At 47.2% G+C, this 23,668-nt stretch overlaps 2 protein-coding genes across 2 annotated transcripts; one reads left to right on the forward strand and one right to left on the reverse strand.

The window, feature by feature from the left end:
* Positions 1-13,928: 13,928 nt before the first annotated feature.
* LOC120683941 (F-box protein At1g67340-like) lies at positions 13,929-15,534 on the reverse strand. The gene is made up of 3 exons (XM_039966031.1): positions 15,138-15,534; positions 14,890-15,052; positions 13,929-14,797 (listed from the first exon to the last, which is right to left on the reverse strand). The coding sequence occupies exons 1-3, from the start codon at positions 15,380-15,382 to the stop codon at positions 14,030-14,032; spliced, it is 1,176 nt and encodes a 391-aa protein (XP_039821965.1). The 5' UTR covers positions 15,383-15,534; the 3' UTR covers positions 13,929-14,029.
* A 5,337-nt stretch (positions 15,535-20,871) lies between these two features.
* Positions 20,872-21,924, forward strand: LOC120681059. Its single transcript, XM_039962608.1, has one exon. It carries the CDS (start codon positions 20,872-20,874, stop codon positions 21,922-21,924), a length of 1,053 nt encoding a protein of 350 aa, XP_039818542.1.
* Positions 21,925-23,668: the final 1,744 nt, after the last annotated feature.

Here is a 23,668-nt window from a genome sequence, read left to right on the forward strand (position 1 = left end):
AGGGCGGGCAGAGACCCCCTCCAAACAATCATCAATACCTAAGGCAATACAAACCACACAGGACGTAGGGTATTACATAAACTCGCGGCCTGAACCTGTCTAAACCTTTGTGTTCCTTGTACCATCGAGTTCTAGAGCAGTCGATCCCTACTTACAAACCCTACTGCTAAGGGTATCCCTAAGCAGGCTTGGCGGTAAACACCGACAGCTGGCGCGCCAGGTAGGGGATTCGGCGAGTTCACTAACGAATTCGATGGCCGGATCAAGCAACGCCAGCAGCGTGCCAGAAGGCACGACCCTCGTTTTCGGTTCCTGGGCTTGCACGGCTGACGGAACGGGAGGCTTTTCCAGCCACCTTGTCACGCCTAACTCGCCTAGATCGAAAATCTGCTCCCAACTCGCCGACATCCGCGAGTCCGCGGATCTCGATGAGAAAACAGTTCCACCCGAACTCGACTCGAACAACCCGGGCAACGTGACAACTCAAAACCGAACTCTTGGTTTGGTCGAGTTCGACACAAATTCTGATTCTGAAAAGCCTCACTTTTCCAAAACTCTTGGAAAATACCTGGCTCATCTCAAGACGATCAAACGCCCTAAGATCAAAAACTCAGAACTACTCGCCGGAGTGGATCAAGTTTCACGATCGATAGAGGGCTGCATTAAACTTGCAGAAACCGCTCTCAGCCCATCTGCGCCACAGCAGAACCCTAAAGCACTAAACCCATCGCAAAAGAGGTCGGGCGATATGCTCTCAGGGATCGATCGGGTAAATTCAAAGCTTGCCGACTGCATTAAGGTGGCTGAAACACTCTGCAAAACAAAGAGCAGAAATCGGGAGGAGGAATCTGTGGGAGAGCTGGTGAGACAAACCCCCGGCTTGTTTGGATGGGACCGTCTATCTCCAGGATACCTCAGAGCCCTTCACCGAAACCTGCTCACACTCAGACTCCGAAATCAATTGAGTCCAAGTTCGATCAGGACTTTGATCGCTTCATGAACGGCCTCGAGAACTTTGAACCGTTCGATGATCTTGAAGAGTGGTGAGACAACGTCGAACTGTTCATGGACGCTATGGCCATACCAGCCGAGCATGCTGACGCTCTTTGGGAACTGGCCAAGCTTAAAAGAGGAAAAGTCAAGGCTCCAGAACAACCCAGTGATTCAATTTATGATAAACCCTAGATCAAGGAGCCTAAGGGGCTGACTCATGCCCAATCATGGCTACACTGGATGAACGAGAACGCTCTCCGTGTAGAGATGGGCATACCGCTTCTCGCTCACCCAATGCATACACACTCTAAAATCGGTGGGCTAACCAACTCCGAATCCGAGTACTCTTCCGATCCGGAGGATCAGCAGGATAACCTAATCCAGTACAGTAAACAAGTCGAGTCCAACTCGGCTAAGAATCTCAAGTCCGATCAGGACTCCCTCCCTAACCTGATTATATATGCAGCAAGGACGGACGGTGCATCTCAGGAAGGCACAAGATCCCAACGCCTCCGGCTCACAGCCAGCGGATCTGCCCTACCAACAGAGCACTCCTCTAGATCCACCCTCAAGCAAACAAGACCAAGAAGTTCAAGACCTTTGCCGTGAAATCCTCATGGTTTGTATCGCCGAAGAACTTGAGGGTGATCCTACGGAGTGTCTCAACCTCGACGACTACAATTCTGATGATTTCGACGAGTATCTTTCTGACAACATCGAAACTACTCCTCCTACAATCACAGAAGCCCAAGCTACCACCAATGAGGATCTACCTGCTCCTCCTCCTCCTCCAGCGGTGACTGTCACCGTCCAACTGGACGAGCAGAATCCAGCAGAAGACCTCTACGAACGTCGTCGCCAGCTCAACCAGAAGAGGGCGTTCAGGCATCAGCACCTCACTAACACCCTACAAGAACAACAAGACGACAACTATGACTACTCCAACTGCGACCTCCGCAGTGTGATCAATGTTGGGCGTGATGCGCGCAACATCATCATCTCAAGGAGAAAGAAACGGCAGGAAGTCGAGGTGTACAGCCCTTCTTCCAACTACCGCATCCCGCCAAAGGCTTCCGCATCCTTCAAGAAGCACAAGCCGGCAACCATTAGTGCCCGTCCTCAGGGTAAACCACGCACCCAGCATCAAGGTGAATCGTCTCAGAGCGGAAACAGGATCAACAAAGTACTGCTACGCAAGTGCTTCATCCACCCAAAGAGCTCTCACACGATCTTCCAGTGTGACTCACTCCGCAAGGCCCTTGGGGCACCTCTCCTGAAGGAGACCCTACCAATAATCTAGTCGACCTCTACATCGACTAGTTCTACCTCGAATTTAGTCAACCATCATATCGACTAAGTTCTTTCTTCGAATAAAGTCTTATTCAGTTATGTAAACCATTGCTCACGTCCAACGAGCAAGGGGTAGGTCTTAAGAGTCAAAGTCTATCACTTTACAGTTATCGTAATTTCGACAAATCCAAATAAAGTTGATTTCTCATATATCGACTACTTGGTTCTCGCTCACACAACCAATACCCCATCTCGAAAGCCTTGCTCAGCTTTACAGCAGCTATCGAGTAGTTCTTATGGTTCATACTCGAGTGCTTTTTGGGCATTTACGTCTTGGGCAACCCGACGGGGTTCGTAGCTAACAGTTATGTCCTAAAAGACACTTTAGTCCTCCGGAAGGACAACCTACTTGCCCTGCCCGAGTAGGTCTTGGATACTCTTTTGGCACCTTCATCTTGGGCAACCCGACGGGGTTAGTACCTAACAAACTTGCCTTAAGAGTTACTCCAGTCCTTGGTTAAAAGGACACCTTACTCGCCTTGCTCGAGTAAGTTTTGGATATCCCTTCGACATTTACGTCTTGAGCAACCCAACGGGGTTCGTACCTAACAGTTCTGTCTTACGGATTACTCCAGTCCTTGGTTAAAAGGACACATTACTCGCCCTGCTCGAGTAAGTTTTGGATATCCCTTCGACATTTACGTCTTGGGCAACCCAACGGGGTTCGTACCTAACAGTTCTGTCTTACGGATTACTCCAGTCCTTGGTTAAAGGACGCCCAACTCGCTGGCTAGAGTAGGTCTTGGATACTCTTTCGGCACCTTCATATTGGATAACTCGACGGGGTTAGTACCTAACAGACTTGCCTTAGAGTTACTCAAGTCCTCAAGTAGGACACCTTACTCGCCCTGCTCGAGTAAGTTTAGGATGTTTCTAGAATATTCACGTCTTGGTTAACTCGACGAAGTTCAATCCTAATAGTCCTATTCTAGAAATCAATCCAGTCCATTAATAGGACATACTACTCGATACGATCGTATAGTTTGGGATACTCTCGCAAACAGTTGCATACTATCTGGGTAACCAAACAAGGTCTATCCTAACTGGTCAACTACGTAAACCCTTCAAGGAGTACAGATGAGTTCTTGATACTCTAAAATAAGTCGACACAAGTTTCCCGCTTGCTTAGTTTACTATGGGAATCTTCGATACAGAATCTTTTTACCTCGAGTACTTGACGGGTACTACTCGCTTGCTCGAGATACAAAGAGAATTCCTGTTCTCCCTTAGTACTCTGAGTAGTTGTCGAGAGCTGCCTGTCTTCTTATCTATCAGGAAACTTCTTATACCTCCTAAATACTCAATAAGAGTTCTTCCCCCATTTGGACAACAAAGCCCGCATTAGCTGTGTGCTAATTGAAAATTTCCTCCAAAAAAGGAAATCTACTCTAAGCTACGGCTTCTTTCACCTTCTAAGTGCTATTCCCACTTGGTTAATCCCGAAGGATTCAATCCTAACCGGTTAGCACCACGAATTCAGTCCAGAATAATAAAAACTCGACCCTAATCGAGAATGCCTTGCCTATTAAGACACCTACGGATACAATTCCTTGTATCTGCTTTTATGACTGAGTGGGCCCGATGCTGCCTACACTCAGGACCTCGAGTACAACTACTCGACACATCAAAGGATTCCATAATCCAAATACTAAATGAGTACTTAACATTACAACAAATATCCAGTATTTGTTTCACAGTACTACCGGCCCACACGCCATTTCAATTACAAGAAAAGATCAAGGAGACTCAGCCTTGCTCAAGGATTCTACTATCTGATCAGCCACCCTGGAAGTTTCCGCCAAATACTGGCGGAACTAATCCTCCGTATAGTCAGCTTTGGCTCCTCGTCCAAGGGCATCCAGACGAGTGGTTGGCCAATAAGACTTCACCAGCCCAAGCACGTGACTTACGTACTGACGGGTAATGTGGGAGACAAACCTCTCGAAGGCTCCAGGCATCCTACGAAGCCTCCCTGCCAGCGTCAGCGGTTCATCTGCATCCCTAACTGGGATATCCATGGCCTCGGCTACCTCCAGTGCGGCATCCTTGACTTCTCTCAGCTCCTCGAGCTCTCGGTGCATCGAGTCTCGTGATTCCGACAAGGTCTTGAGCTGCTGGAGAGTCGACGCCGCCTCCCGATCAGAGTCCTCCTTGATCTTCTTGAGCTTCTCTATTTCATCTGCGTTGCGGTACATAAGTATCATTAGATCCAGTATCAAGCTTTCCTGAATCTCTAAAGATTTGGCACAAGCTGTGTACTCGATTAAAAAGAAAAAACTTATAAACACCAAGCAGACCTACTAGTCGAATGCAAATCAAGTGCTAAAGACTAACCTTTCTTAGACTGGGAGAGCTTCTTCAGCTTTTGCTCAAGAGCAGTCTTCTTAGACGAGAGCGTCTTAACCCTCTCTTTCTGGGCATTCTGCTCTGCCTCATTTTGGGACTGGCCACCTTTCCGTCCCAATGCTTCCTGCAAAAAAGATCAGTATACCACTCGATCTACTACAAAAAGTACTCGAGGTATTCGACTACTTATTTCCAGCAGTTTGAAAGCAAGCTCCACCTTCTCTCGTGGCAAGACACTTCCCAATATGACCTGGGAAGTACTCGACAGCACCTCAGCTATGGCCCTTTTGGGCATCTCGTCAATCCTCCCTACAGTATTCCCTGTGTTTTGGGAATCTACAGGAAGAACATGCTACTTAATCACACTAAGGGCAAATAAAAGGATACCTTTCTATAAGGCACTACAAGCTTACCTGCAGAGGTCTCCGCAGACTATTTATCATCGCCTCTCTCAGGAAGCTTCTCGCCTTCTCCTTCTCCTGGAAGCCTGCCGCTTCCGCCATCTTCTGGGATTTTCTCATTAGCCCTCTCAGGATCGAGCAGTGGAGAATCTAGAAGCACAGCGTTGGCCATTGCCTCCGCATCATGAGCACTCATCTCAGGAGTACTCGGGGGGCTTCCCAGCCCCAGCTGAGAAGCCGAGTGGCTCTCAGCCCCCACGTCTTCTCCCAGGACTGCATCTCTGCAAAGACACAGTAGTTATAAACTACTAGATTCAAACAGATCCTACACATACAAGTTCTAAAGAACTTACGTAGGAGCTCTTATTAGGGTAAACCCCTTGATGCCAAATTTGCGGGCAGGCTTTGTGATCACGGCCTGCTTACCCGCATCGCCGGTAATATTTACATCAGAACTACTCGTTGAATGAGTAGCCCCGATCCCACTCGACGGGTCCACTGTGGTGGAGGGGACTGTCTGTTCCACAGCAGCATCATCCCCAGATGCTGAGGTCCATGGCATCTTAGCTGTCAGACTTGGAAAAGCAAAAACACAAATCAAAACTTGCAAATCGACAACTAGAAAGTACTCGATTGCAAAAACAACTAGCTACTTACCTGTCGCTAGCAGTGTGGGAGGAGCTGTTACGCTTCCTCGCTACTGACCGAGTACTCCTTAGGCTCTCGGTCTGGGTATCAGCACTTGGAGTGGGGCTGTGCTCCCCATCACTCCTTTCCCCAGATGCTGCCTCATCTGCACAACCAAGTCTGGACATCAGTACTGTTTATATGAAACCTCATATGAGCATACTAAGATTTGATTAACAGATCGAGGAAATTAGAAGAACAAAAGGGCGAACAAATGCCTGGTAGCGAAGGACTACTCTTAAAGCGATCCACATCCTCCTACAGAAAGCAAATCCTATCAGATTTACACTATAGTAAAGTACTCGATTTCTACGTATCGACTACTCTTATCAAGTACCTGCTTCGGCGGATTCGCAGCAGAAAATGTACCAGGAACAACTGGGATTTTCTTTACATTCTTCAGAAGTCGTTGTACTCGACAAAAAACTATATCATCCGAGATCTCTTCCTTCGAGTATCTTGATGGATCAATTGTTCCCTGATACTGGAATCCAAGCGATTCCCAAGCCTGCAATGGCTAGATCCTTCTCTTCATCCAGTCAAATATGACCGCCTGTCCAGTTAACAAGTTTTGTCTCAAGATGGCAATCCGCTCGAGTAGTCTAGAGATCTGACTCTCGTCGACTGGTTTTTTATTCCACTCGACCCATTGGATTGAAGGGCCGGGAGTAATGGATGGAAAACTTCTCGACTGGTTCTCGACATAGAACCACTTAGGTTTCCATTCGATTACTTTATTACTATGGTCATAAGGGATATACACTCTATCTCTTCTTTGCCTAAGTTGGAGACCCACGCCCCCTACTACATCTAAGACGAATCTGTCGGGCTGCGGTTTCAAATGAAAAAGAAAGCGAAAGAGTTCGAAATGGGGCTCGATGCCCAGAAAAGCTTCGCATAAATGCACGAAGATGGAAATATGAACAAAGGAATTTGGGGTCAGATGATGCAACTGGATCCTGTAGTAGCGCAGGAGCCCAGAAAAGAATGAAGAGCACGGAAACCCTAATCCCCGTTCCAAGTATGAGGTAAAAGCCATGATTTCCCCCGTATTCTCATACGGATGATCTTTACCCAAGGCAGGACGCCATTGGATAATAGATCTGGGAACCAAAAGACCCTGCAACATCAGAGAATCTAAGTCAGATTGAGAACACTTACTTGTGTTCTAACCCTCATCACGGGTTGGCTCTGCAGCCACACCCTTCCCCTTGGTCGCTTTCTTGGGGACCATCTGGAAATTTACGGATCGCTTCACGCGCATACACTGGCGGAAACCCTAGGGCAGAAGTGAGGAACAAAAGGAAATAAGAGCTTTGAATCTGGGAGCTTGAAAGCAAAGACAGATCTAAAACAATAAAAACAAGTGGCGGCCGGTGGGGTAAAACCTATGTTATCGTTTCGTTTTATAATGGCGGTGGCAACATGGTAAAAACACCCAACAGGCCAACAGTCCGTTGCAAATTGTGGATAAAATGGGATTTTCTGAGACATTACTTTCTCCAAAAGATTACATTCTGGAAAAAGAAAACACTCACATCCCTAGTCAACTCCTCGACTGGGATTATATTCGAGAATAAGGAAAAGTACTCGACTCAATGCAACTACTCGATATTACAACTCGAGTACTTCTTTCTACTTTTACAAATGACTCGGGCTTGCATGCATAACGCCTGGATCTCTTGAGAGCTTCTAGTCGACGCCTGCTGCAGCTAGATCGGCCCGAGGCCATGACAAAGTACAAACTTGTTATTCCCATTTAGGGAATAATGATACTCGTATTCTGGGAGAAAAGTTTCAAGAGTATGGAGGCATATTACAGTAATCACCTCGCAAGTCCTCTTGTAGCATCTTCTGGAGAAACTTCTCCTTCTCCCAGAATATGCTGTGACAAGATTAAGCTTCCCCGTCAGAGATGTCAGTTCTTGGGCACTCAGAAACAGGCGACCCCAAGGATGTGACACAACAAGACTCAACCCAGCAACCCCAAATCTGCCTCATTGGAAGATGCAAAGACATGATGTCCAGCATGGATCCAATGAGAACATTGGGGATGCAGGAGGAGGCAGCAGAGACTTCTCTTGTCACTCGCAAGTTCTCTTCTAGCATCTTTTGCTGGGAAGAACTACACAAATCTCAAGAGGGCGAGAGCAAGAACACCAAGGAAAAGCTATAGCTGCTAAACTTTGGTGCTTCGGCTAAGGGCCTCTCCCCTGCCTTTTATAGACACAAGGGGGCTTACTGAGGAGAACCCGTGAATCAATAGTGCACGTTTCACGGACGCATTCATGGCAGCATTCACGGACGCAGTCAAAGTTGCAATAATGCAGATTCTCCAGATAGTAACGTCCCATGTGAGCACTGAATAAAGAGCCGTACATCCCGGGTTTTATTCCTGAAGTTATTTCGGGTGCAATCAGTGTGGCGGATCTAATTGTATCATTTTTCTGGGATTTTACCCGAAAAAGAGGTCTTTTCGGATTTTGGATCTAATGAATCCTGTAAATAATTTGAAGGATAAAATCTGATGCCACGTCTTAAATCCTTAATTCCAAATCTACGCTCGGGGGCTACTCGCAGCAAAAGGGATTTTGATTTAAGGCTCAGGGGCTGCGGGATATAGGCATCAGAGATTTATTTTTCAATTTTTTTGGAAAATAAAGAAGTAAAAAGACTGAAGTGACCCCCAGCCTGATTCTGCGATTCAACCTAAGGCTCGGGGGCTACTTCGTATGGAGCGCGAGTACTTCGCGCACCATATATGATCAAGATTTTGGGGCTTGAGCACCTCACAGCCTCGAAGCAAACGGAAGTACTTGAAGGACTACTCGACGTATCTGAAGGAAGGACTAGAAGCAACCAGAAGGATGTTCTGACAACTTGAGGTACTTGAAGACGCCCAGCCAAGTACTCGACGCCTGCAGGACTTGGCTACGAAGAGCTCGGGGGCTTGTCAGACCCAGGACAGCGGGACTGCTTATAGATATAGAATGTTCTAGAGTAAGGGATAGCTCATGAATGTACCTTACCTCTTTTGTAACTACCCGAATAGGCGTAGAACTAGCTGCAGTACAAAGGAAACTACCTGATTGTATTGTAGTAGGACTCCAACTGTACTCGGCTAGAACTTTCCATGTAACCCTGTCCCCCCGGATATATAAGGGTGGGCAGGGACCCCCTCCAAACAATCATCAATACATAAGGTAATACAAACAACACAGGACGTAGGGTATTACGCAAACTCGCGGCTCGAACCTATCTAAATCTTTGTGTTTCTTGTACCATCGAGTTTTAGAGCAGTTGATCCCTACCTACAAACCCTACTGCTAAGGGTATCCCTGAGCAGGCTTGGTGGTAAACACCGACAAACGACCCGGGTCAGAGTCGTGCCGAAGACCCAGGACGTGCGCTCCAAGAACACCGCACCTCTTGATAGGTGTGCCGGCCAAGATGCACCCCGTGCAGGCCCCAAGAAGCCAGCTCTCCTTATCTTGCGGCAAGAGGTTAGCCAGCAGGACTCTCTGACAAGGGGACAGCGCCGCTCGCACAGGCCCCGCAACACAACGGGAGGGGGCATCCACAGATGCTGCCCCCCTCACTGTAATGATGGTTGCCTCTGCGCACCATCTCATTACACCAGTGAGTGTGACCGGACGTCTCCGGCCAGACCTCGATAAGACACCCCTCACCAGGAGCGCCGTCCAGCTGACAAGAGGTACGCAGGGGAGGCGTGAGATAGCCCCGCGGATAAGGAACATAGGCTCCGGCGGACAAGACCGGAGGAGACCACCGAGTGACCAACCAAGGTGTCGCGCCGTCCCGACTGAGCCAAGATGGGACAGTACCGGAGAACACGTCGCCCGAGAAGATCGCCAGGATCAAGCCTGCCCACTCCCGACCGAGTGGGCTCCGACGACTGACAAGGACGAATCGCACCCCGACGGTGCCAAGACACAGCGCTAGATAAAAATAAACGGGGGCCCCACCTTGGACTATAAAAGGGAAAGCCCCCCACGTAGGAAAGGGTTGGACTCCCACGGGTTCGACACTGCTTGACCAGTTTGTAAGCTCCCCTCTGAACTTTGAGCACTCGGGCTCGAGAGCAATAGAGCGAGAACACCATCCCCCATACTGGACGTAGGGCATTTCAGGCCCGAACCAGTCTAAATCCTCGAGTCTTTGCATGCTAGACCATATCCGATCAAGCGCACAACAAACGAGCAATCGAGTAGTTTTGTAGTCATCCATTTCCCGTAGCGACACTACCACAAGTATATGAGCAAGTAAGTACAAGCTAGTGAAAGGAATTGTAAACCAACAGGAAGAACAAGTTGACACTGTGATTTTTATCCCAAGGTTCGGTGGTTTCCCAACCACTTAATCCCCGTTGAGGCAAGCTCAAGGATGCCGTCGGTACTCTTGCTAGTGGTGACTCTCAAGTCACACTCTCCCGCATGGAGTGCTCACACAAGCTCTAACCCTCGACCCGGCCGGACCACTTGGTGCTCTTCGCACCTCGATTCCACTAGATTTGCTCTTTACTTCTCCCACAGGGCGAGCACAACACCCCTCACAATCACGGTCCCGGAGCCTTGCACAATCTTCTTGCAAGGTTTATGGAGACACCACCACCACCAAGCCGTCTAGGAGGTGACAACCTCCAAGAATAACAAGCACCACAAGTTTGCAACTCGATCACCTAGTGCAATCTTTTACAATCTCTCAATGCAACACACTAGAATCACTCTTCACTTTGCGGATATGATTTGCTCTAATCACAAGTGAGTTGGAGGGCACCCAAGCACTCTCACACAAGGACATTAAAGTCCCCCAAGGTGCTCCGCAGCTTCAAATGGTCGGCCACCACTTCTATTTATATAGGAAGGCCACAAACTAGCTGTTACCTGAAAAACCCGACAAAACAGAGTTATTGCGGACTATCCTCTCAAAGAACGGATGATCGGCCATTCAAACCCAATAGCTAGAATCACAACTCAAACATGTCAAAATCGACTGTTATTCATTCTGCAGTAGTGTCGGTTTAATCGACCACATGCGTCATTTCAACGTGTCACACAACCCAAGCTAGCTGTTAGACCTTCTGACAGCAGCTCCTGCTTGAGTCATTGCACGATGCTTGAGCCGACACACTGTCGGTTCAACTGGTCGTGACTCGTGAACATTTCATTCTTGCGTCCTTGACATGCTCTTTGGACAACACCAGTACCAATGAACTGACGCCACCTTCCCGGTTCAGGAAAATTTTCAAAGAAAACCTTAAGTTATCATAAATCAACCCGCCATCCTGATCCTCTCTCAGGTATTTCTACATGAACACCATTATATATATAATTTGAACACCAAAACATGTTGAAATCAAAAGTTGTTCATTATAAAATTTGATCAGAAATTTAAAAACTACAATTTTATTATATAGAAATATTTGAAACTCAAAACGCTTTCCCAACTCATTGCACAAATGCTCCCTATCATTTATTAAAAATCAACCTGCAGTTCAGGAAATTATTCTCCAAAAAAATCTCCATTCTTACGCAACTAACTCGCCACAATCTGATACCCTATTCTTATAACGAAAAAAATGTACGAACCCTATAGAAATACATCATTTCTAAAACTGATACTATTTTCATAAATAAAGTACCGTGGCAACATAAGATACTACTTTGCTAGAAATATAATATCTTGCCACCGCTCTTCTATGGCTTCTCATTCTACCTCTACAATAACACATCATAATTTAATATAACCACTACTACCTCAAATAAATACCATCACGTCTATTATTTTTCACATGATTGAGAGCCAAATTCTCGTCATCTCGCAATTGCATTAAGCTTCCGGCTAATTATGTTCCGCCTTCCCTAATGAACAATTTTACCCCCTCCTTCCACCGCAATAAATATAGCAAAAAAATATCATAGTTTCATCTCGATACACAAAATTATATGTTACTTAAATAATAGCGTCATGACATTGGAGTGCCCAAAGTGTATACCTAGTGCAACAACGGACTGTAGACTATGATACCTATGCAAAAATAACGAACTGAAATATTTGTTTTACATACATTGCTTAAAAAGAATGTATATTTACCTATATACAATAGTCACTATATTGTGTATAAACTAAAGTCTGAATCATCTATGACACTACAATACCAACTACCACTACGGGTAAGGATGGATTCGGGTCAGATATGGATGGAATCGGATCTGGATGTCACCTTTGTCGCATTTTAATTCGGATACGAATGCGAATATGGATAGTTCGAATCCGGATACCTTGTCGATTTGAAACATAGCACTATCACGAGTATCAATTTATTTTGTCAATAATTTTATAGTAGATTTGAATTATTATACAAGTAGGGAGTAAAGGATTAGAAGATAGCTAATAAAAAAGAATATAATTATCTATGTATAGCTTTTATATTAAATATATAAAGCTATTTTAATTGTAAAATAAATAAATAAATAAATACTTAATAATTAAGATGTATATAAAGAATTCAACATTAAACAAATAATTAATTTGACTCATATAAAATAATTTTGACATTAAATAAATATATTAAATAGGTAAAGTTAATTTTATATCATTACTAATTTAAATAAAGATACTATTTGTCATCTTGCTTTTTAAATAATTTAAATAGTATACATCATTAAGTAATTAGGTTTAGAGATAAATTTAAGATTGTTTCACTAGTTCTTTTTCTTTACGGATACGGATAAGCTGGATATTCCATATTTATTCCGGATACGCATATGAAATTGGATAAAAAAATTCTAAAAATCGAATTCGAATACATTCATATGACGCGTTTTAAGCGGATACAAATACATATCCATCCTTAACTACGAGTCCTGCGCGGGCCGCGCACCTTTCTAGTAACAGACGAGTCGATCGGCGCGAGGCCTGCAGCGTACGCAGAGGGCTTCGGTCCGTGCTGCATGTACGTGCTGCTGCGTCTGCATCACAAGCACTGGTATGGCCCGCTGTTCCCGCCCGCGACCGGTGCACGCACCCGCCATTCACCAGGCCACGGACCGGCTCGGCGGCTGTGCAAGCAATCAGATCGAACCGCCCCGGGCACGCACCGTGGCGTGCAGTGGCAGCAGCAGCAGCAGCAGTCTGGCGGACTGCGCCGCGCCGGACGGAGCAGGCCAGCAGCGGCGGCGGCAACCGGCGAGCCAACCAGGAACCGTCGGTCGCTGGGTGGGGCACACGCGGCCCGGCCCCCTCCCTCCATGTGCCGGTCAGAGCCCGTCGTCCACTGTGTCCTGGTCTGGATGGACCCCTTGCTCGGCAACTGCTGGAGGAAAGGAAACGCGACGGGCGACGGCCGTGCCCCCGGTCGCGGTCGGCGCACACCGGCTGACCGGCCCCGGCCGACCGGCAGCAGCTTTTATGGGGGAGGGCATGGGCGCGAGATGGAGCGACCTTGGAACAGCATGGTTGCATCAGCTGCATAGTTGCGACTGCGTAGTGGGGTATCAGTATCACGCTAGTCTCGTGGCAACGAGAGACGGTGGTCACCTCGCCGGCGTGAAAAGCGGGGACCCGTCGCCGTCCCCGCCCACGACTTCCACGGCGCATGCTTTAAATTTTGGGAATTTTGGAAGAGCGAGGGACGATGACAGGAACGGGAAGCCTGCGCGTGCCCAGTGCCCGTCCGTCCGTCCCTTTCCTCGTTGTCTGTCTCTCGCCGCGGGTGCAGATGCGTCCCGGCCGGTCGCCAACATCCGGGCTCCGCAGCCACGCGACGGGAAGCCAGCCACACCACCAGCACGCGATCAAAGCGGCGCCGGCAGCGGACTGGAGGAGATCACTACTGCGCGCGCGCAGGTTTCGCCGTGGGCTGCGAAAGGCGGACGGGATGGCCGCCGTCCCGGACTCGCTTTTGCAGCAGGCGTTTTCTCGCCCCGCCTTTTGCAACAGAAAGCGCAGGAGGGGAAGCAGGCAAGGCATGCCGAGCGCCGCACGAGAAAGGCAGGCGGGGTTCGACGTCACGTCACGTCTCGGCTGGGCGAGCAGGGAACCGGGTCACAGGTCAGTAGGAGAGTCTCTCTGCAGACTCATCCGTACAGAGGAACCGGTTCAGGGAGGGGGCAAAAAAACGACAGCGACAGAAATGAACGGAGCAGTAAAAACTGGCGTTGCTAGTGCAAACAAGAGTGAGCGGAAACGGAAACGGAAACGGACGGACGACGCCACCACAGGGCGGCGCGTCACAGCGCCGGGGCCGCCGCCGCGTTGGCGTCGGGGTGCGCCGCGGCGCCGGCGGCGTCGAGCCACCGGTCCATGGGCGTGCACTCCGCCTTGTGCGCCATCTTCCAGTGCAGCGCCTGGCACGCGCGCGAGCAGTAGTTCACCACGCCGCACACCGAGCACCGCCGGAACTCGTGCCGCCGCGTCTCGGGCCGCCCGCACAGCGCCTGCGAGCACAGCCGCAGCGCGCCGTCGTCCTCCGGCGAGGCCGCGCCCGTCCCGGCGCCTGCGCCGGCCGCCGCCTGGGCGAGCGGCCGCGTCGCGAACCAGTCCACCAGGAACCGGTTCGCCGCGTGCGCCTCCCCCGCCGCGGCCGCGGCCGCGGCGCCGCACCCGAAGTCGCTCAGGAGGCACGAGTGCCGCCGCGGGGCCCCCTTCCCGCCTCCGTTGCTGCCGGGCGCCGCCGCCGCCGCCGCCGACGAGGCGGCCAGCTCGCGGGCGTTGGCCTGGATGAGGAGGCGGCGCCCGTCCAGCACGGAGCGGCGCACGCCGTAGCCGTCCTGGAGGCAGTGCCCGAGCTCGCGGAGCGCGTCCACGTGGCCCAGCGACGCCGCGCGCGCGCACAGCGCGGCGCCCGCGCGCAGGTCGCGGTCGTCCTTGCCGCCGCCACTGCCGTTGAACTGGATCACGGCCAGCGAGTAGAGCGCCTCGCGGTGCCCGCCCACCGCCGCCGCCGCCGCCATCAGCGCCGCGCCGGACCCGCGGCTGCCCAGGCAGTAGAACCGGATCTGCAGCACACGCGAGCGAACGAGCACCGTCAGCACCGTCCACCACCATGGCAGAGACCAGAGATTAAGTCATGTTCAGGACGCGCCCTTACCATGCCGAGAAGGTAGCACGCTTCGAGGTTGCCGGCGTCCGCGCAGCGCTGCAGGAAGCGGTGCGCGTCGTCCGACCAGTCCGCGGCGCGCACGGCGAGGCACCGCGGCGATGCCCGCGCGAGCACCACCTTGCTCTGCCCGAGCTCCCTGAACCTCTTGCACCTGCACACCACCATCCCCACCGTAAGAACTCCATCAGGCAGCAGGCAATTCAACGATTCCTCGATTCAACTCCAGCACCACGTACGTGAGCATGGCGCCGGCGAGGTCGGCCGGCGAGCCGGCGGACGCCGCGACGTCGCGCAGTATCGACACGACGAGATCGTCAGGCAGCTCCTCGAACATGCCTCCTAGGCCGCCGCCGCCGCGGCAGCCGGCCGGCGGCGGCGACCCCTCGGCCGCTGCCGTCCGGCGCCTCTTCCGGCGGTGCGCGTCTGGGCCGTCGGCCGCCTCCGCGTGGCAGGAGTAGCACGCGCCGCGCCTCGTCCTCATGGCCTGCGTGTCTGGATGCGGCGTCGCCCCCGTACGCAGGCTCCTCGTGGCGAGCCGTGCGCGGTTGCAGTTCTTGGGTGAGGGGGGAGAGAGGGAGAGAAAGGAGGGTGTCCGTGTCCGTGTCCGTGTCCGTGTCCGTAATGGTGAGGGCGGGCGGGGAGGAGTTATATATAGGAAGGAGGCGGAGGACAGGGCCGTCGTGGGCTGCGTGGTCGCGAGGAAGCGGAGGAGAGAGAAAGAGAGCCCCCGTTCCGTTGCGACGGGGGTGGCGCTGCACGGTCAACAGGGACGCTGACCGGAGGAGGGAGGAAGAGAGGGGGGTTGCTTGAGGTGGAGCCAGGGTTCAAAATTTCGGTGAAATTTCGGCGAAATTTCGGTATTTTTTTCGTTTTCGGTAGTTACCTGGAAGTGAAATTTCGGTAAATTTCGGTAAATTTCGTTTCAAAATTCAAAAATTCAAAAAAATTTGTAAAAAAATATGTAAAAAATATGATAAAAAACTAGGTGTTTTTCTAAGCAAATAGGACTAGAACACACTCAAATCTAGGATCATTTGCTAGGCTAAAATTAACATTTGAAATCGTAATTTGAATGACTCGTCATTTCATGTGCAAAAATTTATTTTCCCCCCTCGACTTCAACTAGACTTTGGTTTATCATGATATTGGTGAGGTACCTATTCAATTTCATATGCATACCTACAACTAGGATGATGATCCATCGCCGGCCCGGGTGGACTATACTCTCATCAGTAGACTAGTAGATCTGGTTTCCTCGTGCTGTCCAATTAGGCTCGTCGTCAATCTTGCTTCGCTTTTGCCTTTTGCATCTGCTTTTATATTATCATCTAGCAGCTCTTTTCTTTTGTATGTAGCGGTGAGATCGAATGAGATGGCAGCTAAAGCCCTCTGTCTGCTGTAGTCTATTATTCTTAACCAGGCCCTCGATCTGGCTCTTCTTCTAGCTTTGTAGCCGGTAACTGTGGAGACTTGGGAGTTTTTTTTTGAAGTTGTGGCCATTGCTGATACGTGTTAAATTCCATTGGCAACTGCAGATTAAGTCAGTTGTGGCCTTTGATCTGCCCCCACTTCGTGGAAGAAAGCTTTGCATTGCAATAGTAGGTCGGTGACTGTAACCTTATTCCAGTGAATTTCCTCCGACGCCATTCCAGTCCCGAGGATAAGAAGAGAAGGTCAAATTCTTGCATCCACAACATGCATGTGACCAAAATCTTAGGCCACAAGAGAATTGTCACCATCTATAGAGCAGGGAAAAACTTTCCGTTAGAAAACTGCCGGAAAACACACCTTTCAGAATGCTTTAACAATTCTCTATACAAATTGAATCAAACAAAAAATTCAAACACTGTCACATGAATTGATAACCAATTCAAATCATGTTTGTCCTGGATTTAAAACAACTTTCAATTGGATCAACTAATGTCCCTAAAAATTTATAGGAATATCCGCCATAACAAGAATAATAAAAGTCCAGTTGAGGCCTAAGAGAGAAAATGAAAGTTGTCACATGAAATGACAAGACTTTTAATTGGTAGTTTTTGAAATAATTAAATAACTTTCAAACCATTGCTCAAATGAAAAAGTTCCTGAAACAAAAGTTGTAGATCTCGAAAAACTGAACAAAGTTGATATTCAAAAGTTTTTCATTTGACCTCGGGAACAATACGAAAATCACAACAGACATCATTTTCCGGTCGAAATCACCGAAATTTCGGTCGAAATCACCGAAATTTCGGTCGGAATTCACCGAAATTTCATTTTTTGAATTTGAATTCTCTTTCCGTTCGGAATTAGCGAAATTCGGCGAAATTTCGGCCGAAATTTCGTTTCCGGCAAATGGCGGGATTCGGAAAAAAAACGAAAAGGTAAACCCTGGGTGGAGCACGCTTGGATGCAAAGCCTCTCCCTTTCTTGATACTCTCCCACCCTTCTCGCTCGTGTCCTTTTCCTCGCTCTCTCTCCTCAGCTTTTCTTGCTCTCTCCCTCTCGTCGCTTTTGAGGCATTTTCTTTTGTTTTTTCCAGCATCCTCCTCCAGTTTCTCCAGAGAGAGATGGAGAGATGGTGGTGGGACACTGGGAACTGGGCCCATTCATGATTATCGTTAGTGTGTGCTCTATCTTTGGCAGCCTTTTAAGTCTTCCCCCTCTCTCTCTCCTCTGCATGCAAAATCTGCAATTTGCATCCTGGCTTTGCCTTGCTTTGCTTGGGCTGCTGGGTTGTTTGTTTGATCTGTTGCTGGTTTTGTTTCTCTCACACTAGAGAGAGAGAGAGAGAGAGAGAGAGATGCTGCTGGGGCCAGGGGGTTTGTTCCTTGTGTCCTCACGGTTTGGTAACACTAAAACTGGGGTTGGTGACATGGATAACTCGGTGGATGAGATAGTTTCGGCATGGCACCAACATGGCACGCATGTGGATGGATTCATTGGGGGCCTCTGATTCGTGGATTGAGGTTTGGCACAACAAAAGCCTTTGCTTGTTGCTTGATTAATTGGCATTGGTATCTTGCTAACAATTGAAGCTTTGCCTGCCTAATTCGATCGGTGCCCCTCCTTAATTTTGATGCGTTAACAATAACTTTGCTGGTGATGGTTTTGGTTCCAAGGAAGTGGTTGCTTCTGCGCACAACGGAACGGAGTCCGTTCCGCGCAAATGATGCTTGAGGAGGAGAGACGAGTTTTCATGTACATGTGCGTGAGAGCTTGCTCTTACGTTTTCAGCTCCAGGGAAATTTCGTTCCCCCTTGTGACGTTTTGGCTTCGCTTTGAAGTGCTTTCCAGGAAGGAGAGATTGATTGAACGCCTGTCATCTGTGATTGGGCTGGTCCGTACAGCTAATTGTTTACTAGTCACGAATTACAACATGCCCCCATTTTAAGTTGCTTGATCTGTTGGTTAACAATGTCTTTAAATAATTCTCCAGAAATTTTGTTTCGATCCACCCGCATTTATAATTTGTTTTAAAGAAAAGATCCGGCAAAGAAGATAGATTTGCATTAAGTACTCAGTCCTCTTTTTTTTCCCCTTTGAGGCTGGCAGGCAGCAGCTATACCCCCGCAGTTTTCATGCATGCCCTTTGCAAACTGTGGGATATGAAAACTCGTCAGCGTCCACAGGGTTCAAAAAGGCAAATTGAGTTGGTCCGTGACGTGAACTTTTGTTTGTACGTACATGCCATCATTTCCTTTTCTTTGCTGCTTCAATCTTCGTTTTCCGCATGTTTTTTTAACCTAATACCTTCTCAAAGCGATCGAAGAGAGCCGTAGAAGCACGTGATTACTGTAACAATATTTTTTACTTTATACAACTCATCGTCCACCTTGTACGCCATTATCTCTATATATAATAATATTGTTAATCAATAAATAGCTTTTCCATGCGTGCATAGTCATTATTCAACACCAAAAGGAATTTCTCATTCACATGGGGACAAGCGTGGAGTTAGACCATGCATAGAAATTGGCACCTGCATAGGAAAGAAAAGGACGTAGAGAATTAATTACTCAGTCGTTACTCCAATCTACTATAATTCGACTATTATTACTGCTGCTGCTGCCAGATACTGTATCTTCAAGGAGTATGCAAATGCATTATTTTGCATTACTGAGAGATATTTAATTTGTGATTTGTGGCTTGCCTTTTCCATATTGGCAATTATTAATAACCCTATGGGGAAAAAAAAAGAAGCAAAACCCACCTTGCAAAGAAAAGGTAACGGCCGGCAGAGGAGCCAACAAGGTGAATTCGTGGATTAGAAGATGTCACTGGAAAAACTAGCGGTGAATGAAGTGAGAGGATGGCAGTTACTTTGTACATGCGCGAGAGGCCGGCTCTCTCTTTCGGATTTGGACGCAGCTCTGAACGGTGTAGACGAAACCGCGCGTCTTGGACCAGACGTATAGAAGAGGCTAGTTATTGACGGCCCTAATTGCTCTGGAAATGGAGTGGTCAAGCGAAACTTCAATTTTTCTAGCCTGACCTCGGCGCTTGCTTGCCTGCCTCCTGAGGCTTCAAGCTTTGTCGTCGTACGAGAACCGAATGGTTAGCTAGCGGAGGTGATTATAGCCCTGGCCCACTAATTAAAGAAGAACCAAATTAAACCTCAAGGTCCGACATTTAAATTTTGTGTATTTCGTTAATGTGGTTATTTTTTAGGGTTAATTAGCACAGCTAGAAAAAAGCTCACTTGTACCGGGCCGCAAGGGCCATTAGTACCGGCTGTGGAGCCAAAAAATGCGCACGCCGTGGGGTTCGAGTAGCCTCCTCTACCATCCCACTCTCACAACACATGTGAATACATAGAAGATGTTATTGTTTTAAAGTAACTGAGAGGGACCATTTAGTACCGGGCCATAACCATTTAATACCGAGCCATAACACCAACCGGTACTAAATGCCACAATTTAGTACCGAGTGGTGTTATAGCCCGGTACTAAATGGCTGGGGGCCTGGGAGCTATTTAGTACCGGCTCGTAACATCAACCGGTACTAAATGATGACATTTAGTACCGGGTGGTGTTACAAACCCGTACTAAATGGTTCCAGGGGACACTGTGCTATATGACCGGTACTAAATTGACATTAGTACCGTCTCAAAAGCAACCGGTATTAATTGAACGTGGACGAATGACTCTTTTTCTAGTAGTGTAGATCATTACAATTTTTCTAGTTCACTTATCTGTCATTACAATTCGCCTATTTGAAACCGTGTCATTACAATTTTACATCTCTTCGAAACATACCACAACTTACTCCTTCGATGTGTTTCTTTAAGATTCCTTACGTTCATACGTGTTTGTTTCTAAGACTGAATAATGTTTGTTGCCATTGGTCCTCCGTTTTGTTACCACAGTAGAAGGTCGTCTATGCGAATATATGCATGTTCTTAAACGTCCAAGTGCTTATAGTTATAATAAAATCATAAAAAAGAATGACTGTTCATTTTCCGACAAACTTTGTCCTGCTAATTAAGAGTTTGTTTTGTTGTTTTGTTCATACGTGTGAATACATACAGCCACAATAAGTCTGAATACATAAAGCCACAAGTTTGAATGCAAACAGCCATAATAAGTCTGAATACATACAGCCACAATAAGTCTGAATGGAAATCTGAATACAAACAGCCACGGCCGCTATCTCTTCGCTGCGCCCCTTTCTACTATCCTCTACTACCCACAATTCTGCCAAGATCCTTTGTTGCCATGGATGGAGATGGTAGCATCGATCCTGCTGATCTGTACTCCATGGATGACTATCTTCAAGAGCAAGAAATTCTAGATGAGTTTGGTGATCATCTAGTATCTGAAATGCAGTCTGTTGTTGATGTCATACTTGGTGGAAGAACTCGACGTGGTCCTAGGCGATATGTGGAATGTGGATAGGCCTCGTGAACAAGCCCAACAGGAACTATTAGATGACTACTTCACTCCTAATCCAGTCTATGATGAGAAAGATTTTCGTAGAAGATATAGGATGAGGAAACCCCTCTTTCTGAAGATTGTTGAGGCCTTGAGTGGGTGGTCTGAGTATTTCACCTTAAGGTTGGATGCTCTGAATCGTCCCGTGTTCACACCAATTCATAAGTGTACTGTAGCAATGCGTCAGTTAGCATTTGGCGGTCCTGCAGAACAGTATGATGAGCATATGAAGATGGCAGAAAGTACTAGTATGGAATGCTTGAAGAAGTTTGTTCAGGGTATCATTGAAGTATACGGTGAAGAGTACTTGAGACGCCCAACAGTACAAGATGTACAACGATTGTTGGATATCGGTGAGCGTCGTGGTTTTCCAGGCATGATAGGGAGCATTGACTGTATGCATTGGCACTGGGAAAAATGTCCCTATGCATGGAAGGGGCAGTATACTCGTGGTGATCATGGTGTGCCAACCATCATTCTAGAGGCTGTTGCTTCACATGACAGATGGATATGGCATGGTTTCTTTGGAGTGGCGGGGTCCAACAATGACATCAATGTGCTGAATCAATCTACTTTGTTCGTCGATCAGTTAAGAGGAGAAGCTCCCCAGGTGCAGTACTTTGTGAATGGAAGGCAATATAGCAAACCTTATTATCTTGCAGATGGAATATACCCAGAGTGGGCTGTTTTTGTCAAGTTCATACGTGCACCACAATCAGCTGAGCACAAGCTGTTTTCAGAACATCAAGAGGGGGCAAGAAAAGATGTTGAATGTGCATTTGGGATTTTACAAGCTTGTTTTCGCATTTTACGTAATCCGGCACGTCTATATGACCAAGGGGATCTTCATAATATCATGTTAGCTTGTATAATTCTTCACAACATGATAATCGAGGTCGAGAAGGATATAGAGAACGATTCATTTGACTTGAACGAAGAAGCAACCACGTCTACTGTTCAGGCCGCTACAATTACTCATGGACATGATCCGGTGATGGAGGATGTTCTACAGAGGGATACCGAGATTCGTGATCGTGAAGCTCATAGGCAACTACAATCTGATTTGATTGATCACATTTGGCAAAAGTTTGGGAATCGAACTAATTAAGTAGCATTGTGATTTTTTATATACATATAAACTGCCTTCATGTTCAAGATACATTAAGATTTTGTTTTTGAAACTGAAGCATTCAGATTTTGTTAATTTAACCTCTTGTATAGTTTTGCCAACTTAACTAACCCATTCTCATTTCTTCACAGATTTGCTTGGAGAACTATGGACATGAAGTTCTGAGGAGGATGACAGAAGGCTTATCATTATCTAAATACTATTATTATCTATTTAGTTTGCAATTCATATCTATGTCACTATTGTTATATATTGTAATGGATGACTCGTGGCTGTTCTAAACTAGCATCGAAGTTCTGTTCAGTATGTTTGGGTTCTGTGACCTGTTCTATGCACTGATGTGTTTTCGTTTTGTGACATGGCTGTGTGTCTTAAAAGTAAATGAACTGACCTACTACCCGGCCGGGCACACACATATCTGTATATTATGACACTGAAAATGTTCAGATCAAATCCTCTCACCTTTTTTTGTTGTTGTGGATAGGAATGAACACATTTCGGTGTTGGTTGTTCAACTGACCTGAATATGTGCATGGGTTATTGTAGGCCACTCTTTTGGTGCTCACTAGCTTTCCAGTGCAGAAACTTCTAATTGTTTTTTTTTGTTTTATTATTAGGTATCGTGTGTTTTTTTATTTTTTTCTTGTAATTTTCCTGGGATATGTTTGATTAGTTAAGATTTACAAATCTTATTAACCATCAATGTGTATAAAAGTAAAATATTTTTGTGGGAAAAACAGTAATCATCAAGATTGACTAGGTAAACTATATTTAGAAATATCTGAACTTTGTTGCTGTTTCGAGTGTGTTAATAATGTCTCAAATCTTTTTTTTACCTTCAAACAAACACACATGCGTGCGCACGCACACGTTTATATCATATCAAATGAAAATTTCATATTACCAAAATAATTCAGTTTTCTGCTGGATCGGCATCTTAGTTTGAAGGAAGATAAGCATGCATGTCCTTAATGGCAACGGGACCTCGACTTTGCTGGCAAGGGCAACGAGCCAAGGACGATGTGTTGGCGGAAGGGCCATGCATCAACAAACCGCAGTTGTCATGAGGACGACGGACATTTGCTTCAATGCTGCGAAACGCCACGGGGGCAGCCCAGATCATTAAGCAACTCCCATAGTTAATCATAGGACTCGTACTCATCTCCTTTTCCTATACAATTATTGTCCGATCATTCTAGCTATCTGCAATGGTAGTCCTCCACCCATAAATCGACAAAAAGAAAAAAGTACTAATAAACCAAATCCAATCTCGAACCGACGACTCATCAGTTTAATTTGTCACATATAGGGTATGACACAGTACAAAATGATTATATATCAAGGTGAATTAGTTGCGTATAACCCTCCCTTTTTGGGCATGGGAATTTTTATTAATTTCATCTCCTTCCATGAAATTAGATGAACTGTTCAAATGAGACAAAAGAATTCAGGCTGACGACCTGAAATTAAGCTATGTCATTGTCTGCAAAAGTGCCCCGGACGGCTACAACACCCCTCACCAAAAAAAAAAAAGCACCAAGTGATATATAGCCATTGCTTTATCTGCTCCTTTTAAGCAAGCATACATGTATAATCCAGACAATTAACAAGTTGCTTTGACTTGGGTCATCACTTCGGGAGAGACTGGCCGGTCCAATTCAGCCATTGGTACCGGCCAGTACTGTTGAAGCTTGTTAGGCTTGTCCTTGCCTTTGCTTCAAGA

The sequence above is a fragment of the Panicum virgatum genome, chromosome 7N (assembly GCF_016808335.1).
Source record: "Panicum virgatum strain AP13 chromosome 7N, P.virgatum_v5, whole genome shotgun sequence".
Lineage (NCBI taxonomy): Eukaryota > Viridiplantae > Streptophyta > Magnoliopsida > Poales > Poaceae > Panicum > Panicum virgatum.

Bases quoted from the DNA above. Each gene is read 5' to 3' on its own strand.
- LOC120683941 (XM_039966031.1), bottom strand. From the start codon at position 15,382: ATGAGGACGAGGCGCGGCGCGTGCTACTCCTGCCACGCGGAGGCGGCC. The intron at 15,053-15,137 runs GTACGTGGTGCT...GGTGGTGTGCAG, and splicing joins CTCGCCGGCGCCATGCTCAC to GTGCAAGAGGTTCAGGGAGC. The intron at 14,798-14,889 runs GTAAGGGCGCGT...CGTGTGCTGCAG, and splicing joins CGTGCTACCTTCTCGGCATG to ATCCGGTTCTACTGCCTGGG.
- LOC120681059 (XM_039962608.1), top strand. From the start codon at position 20,872: ATGAGGAAACCCCTCTTTCTGAAGATTGTTGAGGCCTTGAGTGGGTGG.